This window comes from Brachypodium distachyon, chromosome 3, assembly GCF_000005505.3.
Source record: "Brachypodium distachyon strain Bd21 chromosome 3, Brachypodium_distachyon_v3.0, whole genome shotgun sequence".
NCBI lineage: Eukaryota > Viridiplantae > Streptophyta > Magnoliopsida > Poales > Poaceae > Brachypodium > Brachypodium distachyon.
The window spans coordinates 38,291,382-38,314,461 of NC_016133.3; the positions used below are offsets into that span (position 1 = coordinate 38,291,382).

Sequence of the window (23,080 nt, forward strand, 5' to 3'; positions counted from 1 at the left end):
GCCAAAAGGAGAAGATTTCTAGTGCTACAAGACTTTAGGGGGCTGTTTGGTTTGAGCCCACAAGTGCCATGCCAAAAATTTGGTTGAGGTTTTGATTGTCCATGAATTGGCAACTTTGGTCAAAAAAATGAATTAGAATTGATAATGAAATGTTTGCTTGCCAAATAGTTGGCTTTCATCCAAACAAAAACCAAATTTTGGTCAATGACCAAAAAATTGTAGGACAATGTTTGACCACCATCTAAAGAGTGCCTAGGTGCTCACACACAGTTCCATGCTCCGGGGCAACCAGGAACGTCTAATCTGCATCCAACGGGGTTCTTTTTGCATACGTGGCAGGGATGGGGCTGAGGATGCCTTTAATCCTGTCCGTTGAATCAGATCTCACGGTCCAGGTTGGCACTGGAGTTTGGAGTTTGGTAGCAGCAGACGAGAGCCTGGTTGGTAGCACAGGAAATCTTCTGAGATCTCTATACAGACACCTCGCTCCGTGCATCGTCTTCCTCATCGCGCGAGCGCCGCCACCCATCCCGCTGCCGAGCGCCCCAGCCCCTTCCTCCTCGCACGAGCGTCTCCACCGCAGGTTGATCTCCCCTTTGATTCTCTCACTCCCGACCATTTCTCCTCCCATCACCCTACGAACGGATTCCGCCCTTTAGCTCCCCGTTTCATAATCTTCCCCAATTCGTAACCGAGGCAAAATTCAAGGTAGGGCGGACCTTGCCCTACTGGGTCCTCCGCCCGTGGTCTCAGATGGGGTTATCCTCGACCGACGGCGCGCAGCTGTGCGTCTTCGACCTCAGGAGGGGGCAGCAGGAGGGGCAGGAGCTCGACAAGATCCTCTTCTTCCACCCCACCGACTGCCCCATCCTCCTCCAGCTCTCCGTCATTGGCCTCTGTGAGGGGATCATCACTTTCACAAGGTTTGCTTTTCATTCCGCTGCACGATTCTCGCAAGGAACTGAAGTAGTTGTGCATTTAGCGGTCGTTTGTCGTTACCAGTAACCAGTTACCATTTCAGTTGAGACTTTCTTCTGTTCTGGTACATAACATTGGCGACATCATTCCATTGTGTTTTACTCCCTCCGTTCCTAAATACTTGTCGTGGTTTTACTGCAAATTTATACTAAAAGCACGACAAGTATTTAGGAACGGAGGGAGTATTTGTTTACATTTGTAGGCGTTCGGTCTTATCGAGCCGTAATAAGCACTAGCTTGCTGCTCCCAAAACTTAATTAAGCCCAAATTTCACTAAGCTTTGTGGCGTGGCATATCAGTTCCTCATGCAGTGGAATCTAGTGTTCATGAATTTGGTGGCATATCTTCCTGCTTATAATTTTCAAGGAAGAACTTACATATGTCGTGCGGGACTTGAACCAAAGGTTTTAAGTGTTGGTTCGCTGCAAATTGCGAACCTTACAGTGTTTAAGGTCAAAGTATTGCTTTAAGTACATCTTAATTTTAAAGGTACCAAGTTCTTTAGATCGCCTTTTCTGTAGAGAATTCACATATATTCCATTAGATCACTGGACAATTGTGAACATCTGTTAGTATGGACTAACATGGAACCATAAAAGGCCCACAGATCAGAGCGCTTTGTAGGCAGCAGTTTGTTTATCATTGCTTTACGTCCCAAATGATTCTCCAATCAATGTCGATCCTTTACTTGTGCTACTTCATTTCTTGCCTTATTTTGTTGTATTTAGCCATTTCATCTCTCTGATGTTAATTATGTGCAGAATATTTTCCCCTGAAGATGATTGTGAGGTGATAGAATCAGATAGACATTCCCATGTTTTTTACCAAGCTGAGACAGATATTTGGATGGTTCTGGTAATGGCTGTTCACTACATTTGGCATTTTGGTTTAGCAATCTTTTTTGCCTTTTAAGTTTGTGTTGCTTACCACATATGTCACGTGGTTGCTTTCAGCAATCTTTGGCTGAAATGAAGTATAAATTTATGTGTTTTTGCTATTTCAACACTGTTTGAGCAAATTTCTACCATGTCGGTTGGGTTTGCTTCTTGATAGAATTGCTCTTTTTATCTAACAGGATGTAAAAGTTAGTGATTGATATAGAATAAATGATGACTAGCTGGCGGTTGTTACCATTGAATGGTACTCATTGCAAAGTCTGGAAATATTCATTTGTAGGAGTTAAGAGATATTCCACACTAGAACCGAAATTTCTCTTTTATGCCATGTTGTACAATAATGTAAACGACTTAATGCAGTTGAGCATTTTTACCTGTTCTTGGAACCTTTTTGCTGGAAATTTGGTCTCTGATTGATGAACATGGGACTTTGTTCTTTTCCTTGAAAATTTGTATTTGCATCCTCTGCACAACAATAAATGAAATGATTCTTTCGTTTACTTACCGCTCACATGCAATTTCATATTTAGGTGGTGGAGAAGACCAAGGATAGTGAATCAACCTTGCGTTGTGCTGCATTGCAAGGAATACTTAAAGAATCTCATTCACTTTTCACAATGTTTCATGGCCCAATCCGATCTTTACTTGACAGAAAACCAAGTGCTGAACTTGCCCGCGGTCACCTCCACACATTTATCACAGATTATTTAAGCGGTAGGTTTAGTTTTCCATTATGCTGTGGTCATCGTAATTCCTTCTAGTTTTAGCATGATATATTGCAAGAGTAAATGAACATATTAAACCTCTTCTTGAAGAACATATGGTATTTGTGAATTTAATAGCTACACCAATTCCATCTATATGTTCTTGAGCAGATTTCACTGTTGGCAAAAAGCTACAATTGCCAACCTACCGTGACAGCCTAAAGGAGCGGGGAACAGTCCAAATGCTAACAGTCTCACGAGAAGTGGCACTTGAAGTTCAGGTAGTCTGTATAGTTTTGAAATCTTATGTGTTCTCCATCTTAACTGTAATTTTCAGTAGAAAAAACAACTGTCTCCTACTCCATCAACAAGCGCAATACTAAGCCGGGTTGCCTGCTTAGCGCATGCAAGGTTTTGTTCATATCTTGTTCAGAGTTGTGCTAGGTTTACTTAGAAGCAGTGTGTGAATCGAATTTGGAGATGAATTTTTGCATGATGGTTCACATATATATTGTGCCAATCCACTCTTTTTTCTGAATGTTTTGCATAACTTTCTGTGTTTCTGCTACCTCGACTTAGGAGCACGGTAGCACCCTAAGTCATGAGGAGTTGATATCTTCTCCAGTTGGCTTCACCTAAAGGCTGAATTTTAGTTCTACTTCGTAGATTATGATATATGCAATTGGTTAACATGACTTGTTGGTAGGTTTTTAAATATGGTATGCTTTTTAGAGTGTGATGCCGTTGATCACTTATTTTGCATTAAAACATGGTTGCATAAAGTTTTCGCTTGTAGCACAGTAAAAGTCCTTCTGGGTGTATGTAGAAGCTTCCTGTGTGTTTCTTCAGAAACAATTGGAACCCATGTTGCACTTTTAGGTTAACCCACAGCAGCAGTGTATAAACATTGTGCTCTACTGTATTATCTGGAATCAGGTTTTCTAACACTTTCCATACATGTCAATTCAACCATTGATGTTTTAGTATTTCAGTCACTCGCCACAGTTCTTGGATCGTGTCTTGGAAATGTTGCCTGCCAATCAATTGTATTATTCGAGGATCTCTTGGTATCTACGACACTTTCCCCGGTATGATCTCTCTGCAATCAGTACTTCTGTTTTTTTTCTTCTATTTTTGGCCTTTTCTGGTTCATGGCATGTGGTTTGCTTGTGGTGAAAGATTGTAAGTCTTCTATTTCTGTTGTAGGATGATACACTAAACCTATATACGTATGCTATCCTGCGGTTGACTCCTCGTGCTTTATCCAATGCAAACTCATGGTCTTATTTGCGGAAAGGGGTTTATGTTAATGCTGGCTCCACCTCAAGTTCGTCGAATGGAGCAGCTACAGCAGAAAGGTATCATAGTCGATCTCGTGATACTTCTCCTGATGGACAAAATCAGATGCGTCATAATTTCAGGCCTCTCCAGCGTGAGAAATTGTCTAAGGGAAAGGATGGTTTTGTTGCTGCTGAGTTTGCAACTACAGAAGTTCGTGGTGCTGTACCTTTGACTCCGATACTGTGGTTCCAGCAGGCAGAGGAGCGCATGTATCTATGTGTTTATCAGCACAAGAGCCTCACCATCTTATTGCTGATTCCAGCTTCCTCGCTAATAAACGGAGAAGAGGGTATTGCTCATGTGAAGAGGCATCTTCTTGAAAATGTGTGTGATATTGCATTATTGCATAACTTTCATCATTTTTCTGAAATATTTTTTCCTGATTCAAAGCTGACCCGGACTATCCTAGTTTGTGGGAAAAAGACTAGCATGTTCTTCTCAGTATTATTTATTTATTTATGAACATGGACTTTAATGCAATGCTCAACAATTCGACTGACTTGCAGGCATCAGAGAACATTGTCATGGTTGAACAAAAACTAGCACGAGGATGGGGAGGAGAAAATGCCTATCATGTTGGTGGATATCGTTACTTACTCGTGGATCCAGACAGAAAAATATCAAGAGCCTCCCCGCCTGGGAAAGTCACCACCCTGTCAAAGGTTTGTTATTCACATTGAGTAAAATACTAACAGACCATTCTTTTCTTGATCATTCATTCATTTGGGAAAGATATATCCATCTCCCTACATGTGTAAGCTGCAAGTCATGCGGATTGATGATGTTACTTTCATAAACTAGTAGGCACTAACTTGCTTATTAAGCTTAGCCTTTTTTTCAAGGTTGAGTGGTCCTTCAGACTGATTTGCGTTCCATGTCTGTTAAATTTTCTTGTGTGATGAAATTGTGCAGGATTCTCTACTTGCCCTCAATAGGCTGAGAGAAGAAATGGATTTAGAGAAGTCAAGAGCTAAGAGGAGTGACCCTACCCGGGACAAAGACTTTGAAGTATGCATCAGAGCGAAAAACAATGCATGGGTTATTGCTAAAATTACTCGAGGAAGAGAACTCTATATGGCTTTAGAGAAGGGTGGGGAAACACTTCTTTATGCGTCTACAGCTGTCGAGAAATTTAGCAACAGGTATTCTTTTTGTTATGTGGTGGCCAATTTCAGTTTCATATTCACAGTTACCATTGGCAACAGTTACCATGCCAATGATACTGTGGTTAACTCAATTTGGGATAATGAATCTTCTATGTGCTCTGTCGGGCAGCCATTCCAATGAAATAGCTGATTAAGAAATTGAAGATTTTTTTGGTTCGTTGTGCTTTCATGCTTCGTGAAAGTATATGCTCCTCTTTTAATGCCCTAAAAAGGGTTGTATAGATCTTCTGTTTGACCAAACTGGTAAACCTTCACTTTTATTTGAATGGTACTCCTGGATCTATGTCATCCGCTCTGATTACATATTTACATTACACTTTGAATTGGTATTTTTCTGTCCCCAGCCATAGCACCGTTAAACTGCAGTTAATAACAACCTTGCTAATTGCATTCCTCTCAGGTACTGTGAAGGAGCATTCTCGACAGACTAAAAGCACCACCACGAGATGTCGCCTCTTCTCCATTGTACAACAAATGGGGTCGGACTGGATGGTTCCTTTAAGGTGTAATGAAAGTGGGTCTCTCGTCATGACTGGATTCATACTAGGTGTACTAAAGTCTATGCGTGAAAAGAGACTTCCGATAATAATATAGAGCAGACCAGCATGGCTTGCCTTACAGTCTTGCGGCCTTCCAGGACACATTCTCGTTTCTATGCTGACGATGGACTTGCTGACGAGGGTAGTTAACTTGCGGATGTATTATGTTTCATAGCCGTTGTCAGTTTGTGTGTTATTTTGAGTTGCTCAATGTTTACTAAACAGTTTACCAGTTTTTTATACTGCCTATTTGAGAATATGAATGGAAAAGAGGCTTGAAAGTTGAAACTTCCACAAAAGAGATTGAGGCGACTAAAAAAGAGGGGAGAAATTAAGTTGCTATTCCATTTGCAATTTTCGCTGCCTCATATTTTGGTCGCTCCTTGCTCGAGTAGTCGAGTTTCTATTGTGTAATGTGGTAGACCGTGGCTTTAGTTCTCTGATACTGTTGAAGCAGGTCAAATTCACCAAAATCTCAAACGGATGGACGTCAAACAAAATTTGTACTACATGGGGATGCCAGTTATGATACCCCTACAGCAGATGCAGTTGACAGTACAAGGATCCAGAGAAAGAAATGAAACCTGAGGTACATGAGGATCCAGAGTGAGCGTCTGCGCTCACTCTAATCCAACGCGAAGTTGCCAACAAACAAAATAGGGTAAAAACGCAAAACAAAAAAAAATGCGCATCCAGGGAATCGAACCCTGGTCAGTACCGTGGGAGGGTACTATGATACCACTACACCAGATGCGCTCTTCATATGCTTAGTGAGCTTTAAGAGAATTAATAACTACTCTCTCCGATCCTAAATTGTTGTCCAAATATTACATATATCTAGACGCTTTTTAAAAATAGATACATCCATATTTGGACAAATTTGGTTCAAGAATTTAGAATCAGAGGGAGTACTTCGTAGTTAACATTTCATTTAATTTGAGTTGTTGTCCCTGAGTATCCGGCCACAACCTGATAAACAAGATTTTGGATGAAGAAAAAAAACTCCGGTTCAAACCTAAACACACATAAGGGATGAAACCCATGAGACTTTGAGCAAGATCATGATGAAGAGCACCCCCAAATCCTGCGGCCCTAACCCCCGAATGCTTGCCACTAAACTAACCACTCCGGATAAGTCTTCTCGCTGTTCTCCCCCTCCGTAGCCTCTGCACGTAGGCTTGGGTGCGTACGTGAATGACCAGGAGCACAACAAAGCATGGCAACTACTATTACCATAGTTCTTAAATATAAGATGTTAAAAAAAACTTTGTCATAAGTCAAATTTACTAAAATTTGATCAAATATATAGAAAATATACTAATATCTATAATACTACTCCCACCGATTCTAAATTGTTGTCGAAATATTAAATGTATCTAGACGCTTTTTAGGAATAGACACATCCATATTTGGGCAAATTTGAGTCAAGAATTTAGAATCAGAGGAAGTATCAAATAAGTATACTATGAAAATGTATATAATGACAAATTAATAAAACTAACTTTGAGTTGTGGATGGTCTATTTTTCTATAAAATTGGTCAAACGTTGAAATTTTTGACTTAGATAAAATCAAAACATACTCCCTCCGTTTTGAAATATATGTGTGTAATTTTTGTTGACTCACAAGTTTGACCAAGTTTATAGAAAAAAACTAACAACATCTAAAGTCACGAATCAAGATCACTAGATCTACCGCGAAATATATTTCCCACTTTTATATTGTATTCATTTGACTAGTACGATGTTAATATTTTTTAGGTAAGTTTGGTCAAAGTTTAAAAAGTTTGACCATCAATAAATTTATACATCTTATATTTTAGAATGGAGGGAGTATGTTTACTTGTTATAAAGATTTGAGTTGGGAGTCGTTCGTTCATTCCATGAGACTATTCCCTATATTGTCCGGAAATGAATGTATATTTAATAACGGAGTGAGTAGTATATATACCCTTTATATACTGGAGTACTAGTCCATACCACCGTATCATACAATGTCCTCGTTGAACTTTCCTCGATCGGCCGGGCCTACACTTCACGTAATTCATCTCTAGTGCTCCATGTGCGTAATTAAATTGGTGCTGGCTCATGGGCAACCTGAATCGTTATGCCAGCCCTAGGGCGGGACAGTAGTAAAGTGGTCAAATTAATGGAAAATGTCCAACCAAGTTACCCCATGAAGTCGGCGGGGCTTGATCTTCATGTGGCTGCGGTTCACCTCCCTCAGATGATGCACACCCAAAAGGCCAAAACTTTGAAAACTTTTGCCCGAAAGTACATCCTTTGAATTGCCATCGTAGCTAGTTCAACTCGACTACATTAGTTTTTACCCCAGACAGCCTTTGTCGCAATTTGTCAACGTGGCGAACGCATGCACCTCCGTATCCAACGACGTGCGTTATGATCTAATGATCGCTTGATGGACGGTTAGGATGGACAGAGGAATACGTTGCGGCTTTCCAGGCATGCATACGTTGGCTATAAATAGCTGGCCTTGGCGCCATATTCTTGATCACACTCACAGCTAGCCCTTAAATAGCCCTAGGCATTTGGAACTTGCAGGACACATTAGGACACATTCTCTCTTGCTCGACCAGACCAGCAGGAAGCGCGGCGCCGATGGTCCGAGCAAAGTTGGTTCTGCTTCTCGCAGCCCTGTTGATCGCCTCGGCGGCGATCCACGCCGTTGCGGCCGGCAGAGCTCTCGAAGGAGAAGATGAACTTCGTCGCGGCACGGTCCGGTATGACGACGACGACAGTCTTGGTGCAGGCAAGGCGGCGGCGGCGTTGCCGCACCCATCTTGCTGCTCCAACCACCAAACGTGCCCTGCTTCTGCTCATTGCCAGCAGCAGTCATCGCCGTAGGAGTTAATAACATGTAAACTGCGGGTATATATAGGAGGCAACACAACCAACACGAACCCTCCTATAACCTTTGTGGTGCACACCAGTTCCATCGTCCTTTGTTTTAGGTGCCATTTATGAGCAACATAATGCCCAAAAATCAAATAAGTGAGTGTTTCACAATTTATATAAGGTGTGCATTCCATATGTATTTCAGATTTTTGATACTCCCTCCGTCCAAGAAAAGATATCTCAAGTTTGTTAAAATTTGGATGTATCTAGATTTGACTTAGTGTATAGATGCATTCAAATTTAGTCAAAGTTGAGACATCCTTTGTTGGACGGAGAATACAAAATAAGAATGTTGTCCTTTCCACCTTATGATTATAACGGTTTTAGTAAGCGTTCTCTACATATATAGTACTTAAGAGATAATTGCTATTCCCTCCATTCCTAAATTCTTGTCGTTGTTTTAGTACAAATTTGAACTAAAACAACGACAAGAATCTAGGAACGGAGGGAGTAGCTGATTTCAATGTCTCTTTGGTCCTTTATAAGTGTACTTTTTTTTATCAGCACAGAAGTATGTACGTGTACACCATTTCAAGTGCAAGTTCATTCTATGTGAGGAGCAACAAAATGAGATAAATCTCAAGAGCTATACTCCCTCCATTTCACAAAGATTGGCGTATTTTGTTTCGTTAAGACAAGATTTTCACCAATGATAATTGTATTAATATGTGTTTTTACATACATGAAATTTATATCAATATATTCGTCTTTAAAAGTTCTTTCTAATAATCATGATTTTGTATGATATAAGTTACATATTAATAGTGTAATTCTTGGTCAAAGTCTTGTCTTAACAAAACAAAATACGCCAACCTTTGTGAAATGGAGAGAGTATATAAGTTACTCCACACATAGAATGATGTTGCAATTTCAAGTGTATTTTTCTATTGTAGTTCTGTGAGGTGTCCAACCAAACAGATTTTGAGCTGACTTTTGTACCGTTTCTAGTGTACAGTACAATTGTGCTGTTATCCAAAAAACTTGAAATGAATTATATTGATCTCCAATGCTCTGATTCCTATGGAACCAAAATAGAAGTTCGATCGATATCCCATTTCTAAATTTGTAATCCAAATGGATCCAAGTTACGAACCTAACACACCATTTGGACAGAGAAATTTAGCATAGAATTTAGGGAGTTCACTCTGCTCAATTCCACTCCTAAACTATATGATAATTTTCTCTATCCAAATGGCGTGTTATGTTCGTAACTAGGAGTTTCATCTAATTTTATTCTATCCTGTAAAGCAACGATTGCATAATAACTTTATGGGCCCTTGTATGCTTTTAGAGTTGGAGCTTATGCTTGATCACAGTCGATTCAGCGGTCATCACATCCAGGACATGGGGTATTGTGTAATTTGCAACACCAATGGAACTCCCACCGTCACATATTCATCCTTGACACGTTAGTCAATCATGTCCGTCTTTTGAATCTGAAATACTTGAAATGTCCAACGGGGTTTAAAAAAATAACTTTTGCATATGAGGAAACATTATTGTCTGCATAAAGATTTTCAACGTGTCATGCAAATATGCTTTCAACACAATACTCCATGTCAGTGAACGGTATTAAAAGAACCTAAAACGTAACGCGCGTATGTACGCGCGTTCGTGTCCGCACGCGCACGTTGTTGCCTGCACTGTCCCATGAAATTTGTGTATGCATGCGCTGGTTTCTTTGCATGCACTGCAATGAGCTGGTTAAGTGTTTGAGGCATTCGTACTTGTACTACTTCATTTTTAGAGCTTTAAAATGTTCTATAGCACAAACCGTTTGTCCGATTCATAATCCGTTTTCACCGTTGGTTTCGTATCGACGAATGCTTTAAATCTAAATCCCATTGTAATGTGTTTTGATAAAAAAAAAGTTGAACTCTTTAGTTACCAAGCGGAAATGCACAAGTTAACATCCTAATTTGGAAGAAGTTGGCATGTTGTAAGATGTGGTAACTTGTTAATAAAAGAAGGATAACTTCATATATTATTGGATGGTAATTTTCATTCATGAGTTACCACCCCGGCCCTATTTAATATGAATTACCATGTGGAAACTTGTTATTAACAGAATGGTATATTTGTATATTATTGGGTGGTAACTTTGATTCGTGAGATACCACCCCTATTTTGTGAGAAGCTGCCACATGGCAACTTATTATTAACAGAGTGGTATTTTTGTATATTATTAGGCGGTAATTTTCATTTGCGAGATACCACCCCTATTTTGTATGAAGCTGTCACATGACAACTTATTAGTAACATCGTGGTATTTTTGTATATTATTGGGTGGTAACTTTCATTCGCGAGATACCATCCCTATTTTGCATGAAACTGCCACACGGCAACTTATTATTAACAGAATGATATTTTGTATATTACTGGATGGTAACTTTCATTTGTGAGATACTGCCCCTATTTTGTATGAAGTTGCCACATGGCAACTTATTATTAACAGAGTGGTAACTTCATATATAGATGGTAACTTTTAGGATCTATTTATTTTTGTCGAAACATAACAATATGAGACCTAATTTTGAAGATCTTATCGAGACAAAGCTAACCGTCAAGACGGATTTTAAATCGAGTAAACAGTTTGAAAGTTTCAGCTTTTCAAAGTTTAAAATTTTGCAAGTATCAACTTGCTCGCATGCATGCATAGTCTTCATACCATGCAGCAACCATGCTGCTGCATGTGACTCGTACGTGCGGCCGTGCCATCGCGCGCACGGTCGCGCGTTAGCAACGTCCTAGGATATTTTTGTGCCAAGAAACATATTGTACTTGATACAATACAAATGCTTAGTCAACGGTGAAACATATTAAAATAAGTGTGATTCAAAAGCTATGTTTTTATTTATTAGATTTCTAAAAAAAATTGAGAACTTATTTATTAGAGTTCTTTTTACTATTACTTTTTGTTTGAGTAATTTAGAGTTCATTACTCCCTCCTTCCCCAAAAATATGACGTATTAGGATTTTTATTTTTTTCCAAATTAACCGTCGTATTAGCTTTCCACGTTGAATCCTGCGGCTTGGCAGGCTGCATGCAGAGCAATTACTGGATTGAGTGGCTGCATGCAGCGATTAGTGGTGGAGGTGATTAATTGCAGCCGCTCATTCCGCCAGTCCCTGCGAGGAAAATGCGCCAGTAGAGCGCATGCGCCGTTGCAGCTCACTCGGTTCATTAAGAGAAGCTTTGTCTTGGTATTTGGGATTTGTCTAATACGACATATAAATTGGGATGAAGGAGTACTAAGATAAGAAAAGTTGATGGACCAGCCCACTAAACTCGGCCCACCCGCTCTCGCCCGGAAGCACTGCAGCCCGGTCGCAGGTTCCGCGGCGAGCAGTTCAAATGAAAACTGTGAGCCCATGAGGCCATTCAAGGGTCGGTCGGTCCAATACTTCCCTTTCCACCGGGACTGGTTCCACGTCGCCTCGTGGCGCGCGAAACTCACAAGGCCAGCACCACCACCGGTTGCGGCTCCCGTCGCTCCCCTTCCCTCTAGACCTAGCGGCGGCCGGCGGCCACCTCCGCTTCTCCCCTGCCCCTTCCCCTCCAATCTCCGCCGAAGACCGCAAGGAAGAGGGGTCCTGCTGCTTCTCCAGCAATGCGGACCAGGGGCCAGACCCACCGCGAGGCCAAACCCCCACCGGCTTCGTCCCCTGCCTCCTTAGGTGCTGCTCGTCCCCTCCCTTTCCGCTCTCGTATTGTGCTTTATCCTCTGGTTTTACTGAAGTTTTTGTTCTTTGTCATGTAGGAGGAGGGGAGGTTGCAGCTAGCGGCGCCAATCGCCGGAAAGCTTCGTCCTCTGCGAAAGGGAAATCCCCCGCCGCCAAAGGGAAGTCCCCCGCCGCCATGGTGAGACTTCAAATACGGTACTGTGCTAGTAGTGATGAACGCTCTTTTGGGTGTTAGGATTCCAGAGGATTAAGTGAGAAGCTGATTGTGTAGACTACTGTGTTTCTGTTTTTAGCCTTTGTGATATTAATATTTAGTCCCCATTTGGAAGTGCAGTTATATTTAACACCAACAAATGATTTGCACCGTTAAATAATTACTTGGCAGAAGAAAAAACCGGTGGAATACAATGGTAACTTGTTTCTCTTGTAAATGGTGTTTGAGTAATCCACTCGAAACTCACTTGGATAGGACAAACATGGCCTACCACGGCATATATGGTACAAATATTTAACTCACCTGAACACGAAAAGGGTATATAATCTCAACAGAACAACTCTGGATGCAGACAAGAGGTTCCATTACAAGAGCTCTAATCTGAATTGAAGAAAATTCAGAAGAAATCCACAATATGGCAAACTAAAATCCAGAAGTAATCAAGATGTTCTATAGAGTAGCAGCACATGTAACAATTATACCAAGACAGAATAAATCTCAGACCCTTAAAACCTTACGGATGGTACATGCCTCCTGGAGAAGATCAACCTGACCAACAAAGAGGAATTTGGTGACGCCATACATGGTCGTCTTCATGGACTTGGATGCAGAGGACCATGGCCGCTGACACGTCCTTATACTCTGTAACACCTCCGTGGAGAGGAGGCAGTGGAGAAGCAGATTGAGCACCTTTAAGAGGAAGCTGAGCATGCGATGGGGAGATGGCAGCAGCCGCGGGGCAGTGTTGCCTTCCTGGTGCGAGGCGGTCGTGTCAGCGACGGGGAAGCCATGATGGAGGAGAGTGTGCAGTAGTCCGCTACAGCGGGGAATCCGGGAATGTGCCGGCGTCTCCATCTGCCCACGGCATTACCTTCCTCATCCTAGATTCTCCCCATATTCGTTGGATTGAAAGTAGGAGCTCCCCAGGTGCATTTTCTCTTCTGGGTGTAATCACAAACCTGACGGATTTGGACGAGTCAACTACTGGACTTCCCGTACATGTAAATCCCTTATTTGATGAAATAACAGGCTTCCAAATGTGCCATTAATATTTTTGGACTTTCAGCATAGAATATTCTTTCTTTATGAGCAATTTTTTTGGTAGATGTTGAGTGAGTTGTTAGACATAGGTTCAAATTAAATGAGTTGAAACTTGCCACAAATTGACTAGAAATGAATCGACTTTATCTACTGAAAGTGTTCTGTTTCGTATGTTTAGGAGTACAATTGAGTTTGAAGCATATGCCCCATAGGGATTCTATTTTTTGGGTGAAAAGTAGAGACTGGTGTCGAGTTCTGGGAAGTTCCTAAGGTAGTAGGGGAAATACGGCTTAGGGTTGTGAAGATTTCGCCATCTAAGTGATGTCAAACTTATGGATTCCTTGATAGGATTTGCTAATGCTGTTCATTTCAGGTGGAATTGGAATCCTCATCGGGGCTTAAACACAAAAAAGGTAAAGTCAATACGAAGTGGAATGATGAATCTGGTATGAAAAGGTGCAGTGCAGGGAGTTCTGAAAAGAAATTTTTGGAAAAGAAAGAGCCAGAGGCAATTGGTGACAGCGATGCAGCTGGCATGGATTGGGAAGAAGGGCATGTCTCTGTGGTAGAACGTGAACAGGGTTATTCCCATGATCTTGGAGAGACTGTCACTGTTGAGTTCACTGATGTACCTTCTTCCACTGAGAAGAGAACTGTTCGAAGGCATACTGCTGAAGAAAAGGTAACAAAATCCATGAGTAAAAGAAGTTGTTAGTCAAGGTATCTGCGTAGATGAGTGTATAAATATGTGCTTTAAATCTCTAACCTGTTTACCATCACTTTATCCTGTAACAAATGGAATTCTTGTTTATCACTATGGCCCTACGATGTGTGCTGACTGCAGAGGATTGCCAGGTACCAGCTTGTTTGCTGAGTAGTATGTAATTCTCTGCAGCCTAGTCGCAAGAAAGCCTTGGACCATGTCTGAAAAGGACATCAGTTCATGTTCCTTTTTATTGTACTTCAGATTACTACTCTCTTTCTTTCTTTTTGCAAGTCAGACTGTTTTTAGTGTTGATCGGTTATTACTTTCCTATTTATTCAGGAGTTGGCTGAACTCATGCACAAGGTCCATTTGCTTTGCCTGCTAGCAAGGGGTAGAGTAATTGACAAGGCTTGCAATGATCCTCTCATTCAGGTGCATATATTGGTCTTCGTTTATATCATTTTAGATTCCTCTATGTTCAAAAATGATGGAATTTCATTATGGATTCACGGAAGTACTGAACTGAGGCCACTTTCTAGCTAAACCATGTCTTTATTTTTTCCTCAAATTGTTCTTTCAGGCTTCAATTCTCTCTGTTTTACCAAACCACTTACTGCTGAATGGTGTAGACATTGCAAAACTGGACGCTAATAACCTGCGTAGTCTTGTGAGCTGGGTAAGCCCCTTTATGTCTTATATGTGAATTTTTATGAAACATTAACCCAGACATGTTTTTTTATCTTCTTAAACAATACAATTATTGGGCTTGCAGTTCCATCATACTTTCAGTGTAATTGCACAATCTACTGAGCGGAGATCTTTCGAATCAAATATGGCTTTCGCTCTTCAAAGTCATGTAGGCACTGCTGAAGAGGTATTGTATCGTCTCACTCCAGATTATACTTTCTGAAGAAATTAGCTATCCTTATGTCATCAGGCATTATGACTTATCCACATTTTTCAGATATAAAAACTCTAAACATGAACCAGAGTAATTATATTTCCTTGGTCCATAATTTGTTTTCTGTCTAAGTATGGAAATGGAATCCATCTTCTGAAGCTATGCATAATTACCCTTTTAAATCTGTCACATAAATTGTTTGCAATGCAGGTTTGTGCACTATCAGTGGCACTGTTTAGGGCTCTCAACCTGACTGCGAGGTATGGATATAACTGTTATGTGCTTGAGTTTAGCCATATCTTAACTGTTTGCATCAGCAAGGCATAAGGCATATATCATTTTGGTGTATTGAATTTTGTTCCACAAAGGTGCATACCGATAATCAATCGTAGATATGTGTGATTTAACTGATTCAGTTTGAGTATACTGGATTTGCTAATTTGTAATAAAAACGTGTTTTTAATGTATAAAAAAAAGGAGGCTCAGGATAAAGGCTGTAAGTAGTGATTATGCATCAGTGCTCTCTTTAAGTTACACTTCGTAAAATACTTAGGTTGAATTCTGAAGTTAATTCTCTACAAGTGTTTCCTATCATTTCGCCAACCGTTTCATATCTCCCATGAAGATGAAGCATGCAGACAAATTAGAGGCTTACTACACTATCCTTTGTTTCTGTTTGATAATTAGTTTATCTTGTAGGTTTGTTACAAATATGGATGTTGTTGGACTCAAGCCTGATGCTAAAGGGATGGGGACGCCAAATCAAGATGGGCCTAGGCTTTCTACAAGGGCACTACCATCTAGTTCTGTTGCAGGCCATGAGGAGTTTAATACTCTTTCTCCGGCTCGATCACAAGATAATACCAAACGTGGCATCAGTATGGCTAAGCAACAATGTAATCTTGGCAATTTGAAAAGAACATCAGCCTGCAGGAGAAGTTTGTCTAAAAACTTATCAAATTGCAATGCAGCTGATGGAAGTAGCTTTGCATCAACATCAAACGGTGAATCATCCAGAAGCCCATGCCCTCTCACTCCCAGTACTGCTGAAATGAAAAAACGGAGAGGGGATGTAGAATTTGAGTTGCAACTGGAAATGGCCCTTTCAGCCACTGCGGCTGACAGTAAAGAAAACAAGCTTGCTACCACATCAAGTCAGTCAACTGGTAGCTTACTATATTCTACTCCCCCGTTAAAGAAATTGCGCAAAAATGCAGAAGTTGAGTCCAACTCAAGCGCAGTTTGGTCAAGAAGTAGAGCACCATTATATTGGGCTGAGGTATACTGTGGTGGCCAGACATCAACTGGACGATGGTTGCATGTTGATGTTGTAAATGATATTATCGACGGTGAACGGAAAGTTGAAGCTGCTTCTGCTGTTTGCAGGAAGCCATTGAGATACGTTGTTGGCTTTGCTGGAGGTGGTGCTAAAGATGTGACTAGAAGGTTTGCCTCTTGCAATTCACAAGTTTGTGCTATGTGCCTATGTCAAACATATTCTACTAACTGTTTTATCTTTGTTTACTAGAAATTCTATTTTTTTAGCCAAACCAACAAAGTACTCCCTCCGGCCGGTATTACTTGTCGAAATATTACATGTATCTAGACGCTCTTTAAACATAGATACATCCATATTTGGGCAAATTTGAGACAAGTAATATGGGTCAACTGAAGTAAAATACTGTAGGCACGATTACTGAAATTATTCGTCCCTAACGCAAATCCAGTCTAAACTGAATGACCTGGAGAACTTTATTTTAATAAGCTTTAAACTTGGAAAATATCAGTAATTATATGGTTCGTCCAACCCAACATGGAGGATGCGTTCTTGAAGTTCAGGAACAGAGCCAGAAAAATACGCCTCAGGTGGCCAGCTTGTAATATTTGTATATTTTGGCAAACACAACTTTTGCAATATTTGCATGTAGCAAATACATATGCCCTCCGTCCCATATGAAGTGACTTTCTTAATATGGGACTGAGGGAGTATATGTAAGGTTGTGAATATGAACCCGTGGGCTTGGGATGGGGTGGGGTTGTTGTTAGTCAGTCCCCCTAGCTCCATCACTGCTCTTCTTGACTAGGAAAATGGTTTGAAGAATTGTTCTCTACATGTTCACAGGTATTGCTTGCAGTGGCACAGAATTGTCCAGGGGAGAGTGAATCCAGAATGGTGGGAGAATGTTTTGGCGCCGCTAGAGCAGCTCGAATTGGCAGCAACAAATGACTCTGAAGAGATGGAACTTCAGACCAGGGCCCTAACAGAGCCTCTTCCAACCAATCAACAGGTACAGCCCCTACAGGATTTAAGACGTATTAATACAACTTTTACCCCTCTTGCTTCTTCAAAACTTGCATGTTGTATCGTTTTAAATACTTATCTAACCATTTAGGCCTACAAAGACCATCACCTGTATGCTCTTGAGAAATGGCTGCACAAGAACCAAGTTCTTCACCCAAAGGGTCCAGTGCTTGGCTTCTGTACAGGGCATCCTGTTTATCCTAGATCTTGTGTTCAAACACTACAATCAAGACATGCATGGTTGCGGGAGGGTCTTCAAGTCAGAGAAAACGAGTCACCTGCAAAGGTCCATAACACAAGCACAACCTTATCTTCTCTCTTGTCTTTATGGTGGACTAATAATTTTTATGTCTGTAGGTTGTGTCACGTCCAAAGAGGACTTTTAATTCTCAAGCTCATGAATCCAATAGTAATGAAGATGTACTTCAGCCAACAATGGAATTATATGGTAAATGGCAACTCGAGCCGCTGCGACTTCCTTGTGCTGTAAATGGCATTGTGCCAAAGGTATGAGTCCTATGTTTATTAGTATCACTTGCCACTTGGTACCCATTAGTATTTATTTCTGGTGTTTCTGTGTTCCATACTGACTAATGCTATATTGTTCTAAGAATGAGCGTGGCCAAGTTGATGTATGGTCAGAGAAGTGCCTTCCACCTGGTACAGTACACTTGAGGTTACCAAGAGTGTTCCAGATTGCAAAGAGGCTTGGAATTGACTATGCTCCTGCCATGGTTGGATTTGATTATCGAGGCGGTCGGTGCATTCCAGTTTTTGATGGAATTGTTGTCTGTGCTGAATTTAAAAATGCCATCTTGGAGGTATGTTGAATAAAGGAGGTCGATTAGCATTTTTTTTGATTTATTTCAAATGTTTGAAACCTGTTATTGACAAGATTTAAAAGATGTTCCATACAACCCAGTTATGTATCTTTCTAAAAAAATATAGTAATGTTAATTAGGTGAAAATTATTGAAGATATATGATAATCAATACCTATCCTATGCTGGGCACATGGAATGTACTGTGTTCCTTGTTGAAATATGCATGCCTGAAAAGTACCTGCATTGTGTACCATAATTCAGAAGCCAGATAAGTGTCCTTGTTTCATTGTCGCTGTGAAAATTAGGCCATTCTGCTGAAATTAGTAGTAGTTAACTTTGATAATGCTTCCTGCTAGGCATATGGAGAAGAGGAAGAGCAGAGACAAGCTGCGGAAAGGAAGCAGGAGGAAACTCAGGCTCTCTCTAGGTGGTATCAGCTGCTCTGTTCTATTGCAACTAGACAGCGGTTGAAGGATTCCTACAACGCACGGTCAGCAGGGCTTGCTCCAGGGAGACCTGCTGAAATTGATAATCAGCAGAAAAGCACCGGTGATAGCCGATGCTTGAAGGCGACCACTCATCCAAGCAAACCGCAGGCAGATCAACCTCCAAATCCTTCTTTTGCTGCTGACGACCATGAGCATGAGTTTCCGGAGGAAGATCAGAGCTTTGACGAAGAGACTTTTGTGCGGACAAAACGCTGCCCATGTGGTTTTGTAATCCAAGTTGAGGAAATGTAGCATCTTCTTGGAGAAAGAAATACCTAGGTTGACCATGTAGCGTATTGCCTTTTTTGGGTCCAATTGGAACCTTGATATTTTGATGACTAGTTCTGGAGTTGCAGTTTCTCCCATAATAGAAGTATGCAGCTCCTGTTTGCTGCTTATCATGCATTTGTCTACAGAGCAGTGCTGACTCTATGGGTACACTATAGTTGAGCTCTAGTTTTATACGGTTATGGAATATGCCTATTTTATTTTTTTGGAAGGAAGGATTATGCTTATTGGTGCCGAGGTTGACAAGTGCAGATACAAGTGTAATCAAGTTAATTTCCAAAAGCAAGTGCAATCAAGTTGAGATTTCCTGAAACTAATGACGGGACTCTGGGTTAATTAACGGATAAACCTGATGAAGCAACTTTATTGCATTCGGCAAAGAATAACAAATTTGATCACTATAGTCAGGAAGAAGTAAACACGAAGCAACATTAATCAAAGATGAACAATGTAGTATACGAGGCGGCTTTTCTTATGCCACTGCAGAATCCGGCAGCCCAACAACAATGGAACAACAACAACAAAATGCCAAACTACAGAACCGAATTGTCTCATTTCCCAGAAGCAATCAACGAGCCGGAAGCTTGAAAAAGGAAAAGATGGCCGTTCAGGCTGACACGCTCCGGCTGCCGTCGGTGCTGCTGAAGTCGGCCCTCCGGCACGCGTCCTCGACGATCCGCTCGATCCGGGCCTCCACCTCGGCCATGTCCGGCCGCCGCTCGGGGCTCCGCTCGGTGCAGTCCATCCCCAGCTGCAGCAGCCGCATCATCTCCTCCTCCACCCTCGGCTCATTCCCAATAACAGAGTCGAACACCTCGGACGTCCACTCCTCCTGCACCACGGACCGGACCCACCTCGCCAGGTCCACCCCGCCGCCACCTGGCGCCCCGTCATCCGCCAGCGCGTGCGTCGGCGCCCGCCCCGTCAGCAGCTCCAGCACCACCACGCCGAAGCTGTACACGTCGGCGCTCTGCGATGCCGCCCCCTTCGCCGCGTCGGACGTCACCTCGGGTGCCCGGTACCCGGTGCCACGCTTCGGGAGGGAACCGGTCCCGGCCAGCTGGGCCAGCCCGTAGTCCGCCACGTAGGCGCCGTCCCGCGCCGCGTTGACCAACACGTTGGACGACTTGATCCCGCCGTGCGCCAGCCTGGAGGCGCCTCCTCCCCCGTGGATGTACGCCACCCCTCTCGCCGCCGCCAGCGCGATCCTCGCCCTCGCCGTGAAGTCCAGCCTCGACCGCCCCTCCGCCCCGTTGCCTACATGCATCGAAATGACAATATGAACAAATTTGATACTCTCTCCGATTCATAATAAGTGTCGGGAATTTAGTACAAAGTTAGCAACGTGGCGGCCATGGAGAGACTGACAGGGGCTATGTATGTTACCGTGGAGGAGGGAGCAGAGGCTGCCGGCGCCGACGAAGTCGAAGACGAGGAGCTTCTCCTCCTTGCTGTAGAAGTAAGCCCGGAGGGGCGGGAGATTCTCGTGCCGCAGCGCGCCGAGGGCGACGACCTTGTCGCGGAACTCGCGCTCGGGGAGCCGCACGTCGCGGAGCCGCTTGATGGCGAGGACGGGGTCGCCGCCGTCGAGCGTGGCGCGGTAGGTCGTGCCGTGGACGCCCTTGCCCAGCACCTCGGCGGAGGCCCGCAGCATCGTCTCCAGGTCGTAGGGCTTTTCGGGGGCCCCGCCCAGGAACACCAGCTTCCTCCCGTCCCCCGTCAGCGCCACCATGGCTGTCGTGGCCGAGGGCGACGGCGGGGAGACCGTGTGCGAGCGCTTCACGGCGTCCCTGTCCGTCATGGCCACGGTCACCGTGATCGGCCCCGTGCCCTCGTGCACGTCCGCCGCCGCGGTCTCCGTGGTCGTCGTCGTCCCGGCGTTAGCAGCTCTTCGCCGGCGGCGGAAGCAGATGAGGAACCACGCCGTGAGCACGAGCATCAGAAGCACCACCGCGGCGACGATTATCCCCGCGATCGCGCCGCTGGACAGCTCGCTGTTGTCGCCGCCGTCGTGCCCAGACGGCGTCGGCGGCGGCGGGGCCACGGGGCTGGCGCACGTGGCGAGAGGGGGCCCGCAGAGCGCGGTGCCAGCGAAAGCGCTCGCTGGCATCCCGGAGAGCGAGGCCGGCACGGGGCCGCTCAGCTTGGCATTGCCCGAGACGTTGAACTGGGTGAGCTTGGGGAGCGCGAGCCCGCTCGGGAGAGCGCCGGCAAAGTCATTCCCCTCGAGGTTCAGCGTGGCGAGGCTCCGGAGCGCGTTGAACTGCGGGGATACCCCGCCGGTTAGCCGGTTCCCGGAGAGATCGGCCTTCTTGAGCAGCGCGAGCGAGAAGAAGCCCTCCGGAACATCCCCCACGAGGCGGTTCCCGGCCAGGTACATCCACCGGAGCTGGGCGGCTGCGCCGATGTCGGCAGGGATGGCGCCCGAGATGGCGTTGAACCGGAGCGAGAGCGTCTGGAGCGCCGTGAGGTTGCCCACCGTGCCCGCAGGGATCTGGCCGCTCAGGCTCTTGCCGATCAGGCGGAGCTCCACGACGCGCTCCAGAGGGGCGGTGCCGGAGCAGCCGACGCCGAGCCAAAGGCCGCTGCACGGTGATGTGGTCACGTCCCACGGGAGATGGGGCCCCACGGCGGCGCGCAGGGCCAGCAGCGCCGCCTGGTCGGCGGCGAGGTCTGCCGACACGTGGCGAGGGAGCACGGCGAGAAGAGCGACCGCGAGCTGCAGGACGAGGACGGCCGCGCGCCCGCCCAGCGCCATCCTGTGAACAAATTGGTTAACGCGGCAGCTGATTAATTCTTACTGCAACACGCACGGCCGGAGAGATCAAGCTCAAGCAGCAGCTTAGATAAGCTAGCTCTTGGGGAAGGCGCAGAGGATATATGCTTTGGGAGCTACGTATATAAATGTACAGGCGGCGGCGGACGATTCGGTGGCGCGGCGACGGCGGCGAGGCTTCGTGGATGGATGGAGCTGCCGTGGCAAGGTGTAAGCTGAAGTCCGCGGGGGCTGGTGCTAAATAAGGCGCGTAAATTTTAATGGCGGAAAGTTCGATTGCATTGCTTGCGATGCATAGGACAGTCCAGCAGCTGTACGTGCTGGATTAGTAGTTTTATTACCCCCATTCAGTTTGGAATTTTTGTTGGCACTAAACGACGGCGAGTTAAATAGGATTACGGGCATCGGGATCGACGTTGGCGCGTGGGCGATGGAGGTGAAAGAACTGAAGCGGGGGGTTTGGATGGGAGCACGAACTGTCACGCAAACAATGCATTGCCGCCGGCCCGCGCCGAGGGAAGGAAGGTATGATGCGCGAGGACACCTTTCTCTCGTCTTGTCTTCCACTCTCAAATAAGTAATTCGGGGCGTGGATTTGGACCGTATAATTTACTCTTTTTTTTTGCCACTTTCAACTAGTATTTGCCCAGTTGCCCACGTAATTCCACTCTGAACTAGGAGTACATTTTGTTTTAGCATTCCAAGTGGTTCTCACATGTCCCTTCTCCAGGTGACGTGGCTCCGGCTTGACACCGCACAGGCTGACTGGGATGTGCATTTTCTGGGTACGTGTTCGACGTGGCAGTCTCTAGCAGCACTATACACATATTTTCTTTGCGCTAAGTCGAAGTTTGAACATATTTATATTCATCAAAATATCAACATCTATAATAGCAGATAAATACACAATGAATATATTTCATGGTTGATTTATGAGTAAATTACAGAAAACCACCACATTAGTGGCAAGGGTTTCACATATGTACAGGTTTACGTTTTGGTGATTAAAAACCACCGGATTTAGTTAACTTCTCGCTCGCTAGCGGTTAAACACGTTTTTGACAAAACGGGTCCACCGGTCAGGCCAACGTGGCGTCCAGCGTGGCAACTTTTTCTTCTTCCTCACTGACTGCACTCTCCCCGTTCGTGGCCGATGGGCTCTTGCTGCCGCCTGGACTGCTGCTGCGGCCGCCGCAAGCGATCAGACCTGAACGAAGAGCAACTGCCCAACGGACTGGACGTGCTCGACCTCCGGGCCGCCAACCGCCTGCTGCTTGGCTTCGAGCGCCGCCTCCGGGACAACCACGAGGCGCGCATGA

General features: G+C 44.2%; 3 protein-coding genes and 1 non-coding gene across 9 annotated transcripts; 2 read left to right on the forward strand and 2 right to left on the reverse strand.

The window, feature by feature from the left end:
- The first annotated feature begins 444 nt into the window (after positions 1-444).
- On the forward strand, positions 445-5,923 carry LOC100846835 (vacuolar fusion protein CCZ1 homolog). 3 transcript variants are annotated; one of them, XM_003574450.4, is made up of 10 exons: positions 446-923; positions 1,740-1,833; positions 2,405-2,588; positions 2,750-2,859; positions 3,571-3,666; positions 3,785-3,936; positions 4,000-4,243; positions 4,426-4,581; positions 4,832-5,061; positions 5,486-5,923. In XM_003574450.4, the coding sequence occupies exons 1-10, from the start codon at positions 754-756 to the stop codon at positions 5,514-5,516; spliced, it is 1,467 nt and encodes a 488-aa protein (XP_003574498.1). In that variant the 5' UTR covers positions 446-753; the 3' UTR covers positions 5,517-5,923. The 3 variants fall into 3 exon arrangements, with proteins under 3 accessions (XP_010235140.1, XP_003574498.1, XP_024317633.1); XM_024461865.1 differs by having other exon boundaries at positions 456-583; positions 709-923; positions 3,785-4,243; XM_010236838.3 differs by having other exon boundaries at positions 445-923; positions 3,785-4,243.
- A 386-nt stretch (positions 5,924-6,309) lies between these two features.
- TRNAG-CCC lies at positions 6,310-6,380 on the reverse strand. Its single transcript has one exon. It is a non-coding gene; the product is annotated as a tRNA-Gly (tRNA).
- A 5,579-nt stretch (positions 6,381-11,959) lies between these two features.
- On the forward strand, positions 11,960-19,167 carry LOC100830028 (DNA repair protein RAD4). 4 transcript variants are annotated; one of them, XM_010236839.3, is made up of 14 exons: positions 11,960-12,216; positions 12,300-12,400; positions 13,851-14,159; positions 14,523-14,615; positions 14,764-14,859; positions 14,956-15,057; positions 15,295-15,344; positions 15,784-15,980; positions 16,056-16,530; positions 17,207-17,372; positions 17,478-17,672; positions 17,744-17,893; positions 17,998-18,207; positions 18,566-19,167. In XM_010236839.3, the coding sequence occupies exons 1-14, from the start codon at positions 12,150-12,152 to the stop codon at positions 18,947-18,949; spliced, it is 2,595 nt and encodes an 864-aa protein (XP_010235141.1). In that variant the 5' UTR covers positions 11,960-12,149; the 3' UTR covers positions 18,950-19,167. The 4 variants fall into 4 exon arrangements, with proteins under 4 accessions (XP_010235141.1, XP_003572211.1, XP_024317919.1 ...); XM_003572163.4 differs by having other exon boundaries at positions 15,784-16,530; XM_024462151.1 differs by lacking the exon at positions 18,566-19,167 and adding an exon at positions 18,348-18,559 and having other exon boundaries at positions 15,784-16,530.
- Positions 19,032-21,955, reverse strand: LOC100821027 (probable inactive receptor kinase RLK902). The gene is made up of 2 exons (XM_003574451.2): positions 20,372-21,955; positions 19,032-20,242 (listed from the first exon to the last, which is right to left on the reverse strand). Exons 1-2 carry the CDS (start codon positions 21,741-21,743, stop codon positions 19,593-19,595), a joined length of 2,022 nt encoding a protein of 673 aa, XP_003574499.1. The 5' UTR covers positions 21,744-21,955; the 3' UTR covers positions 19,032-19,592.
- Positions 21,956-23,080: the final 1,125 nt, after the last annotated feature.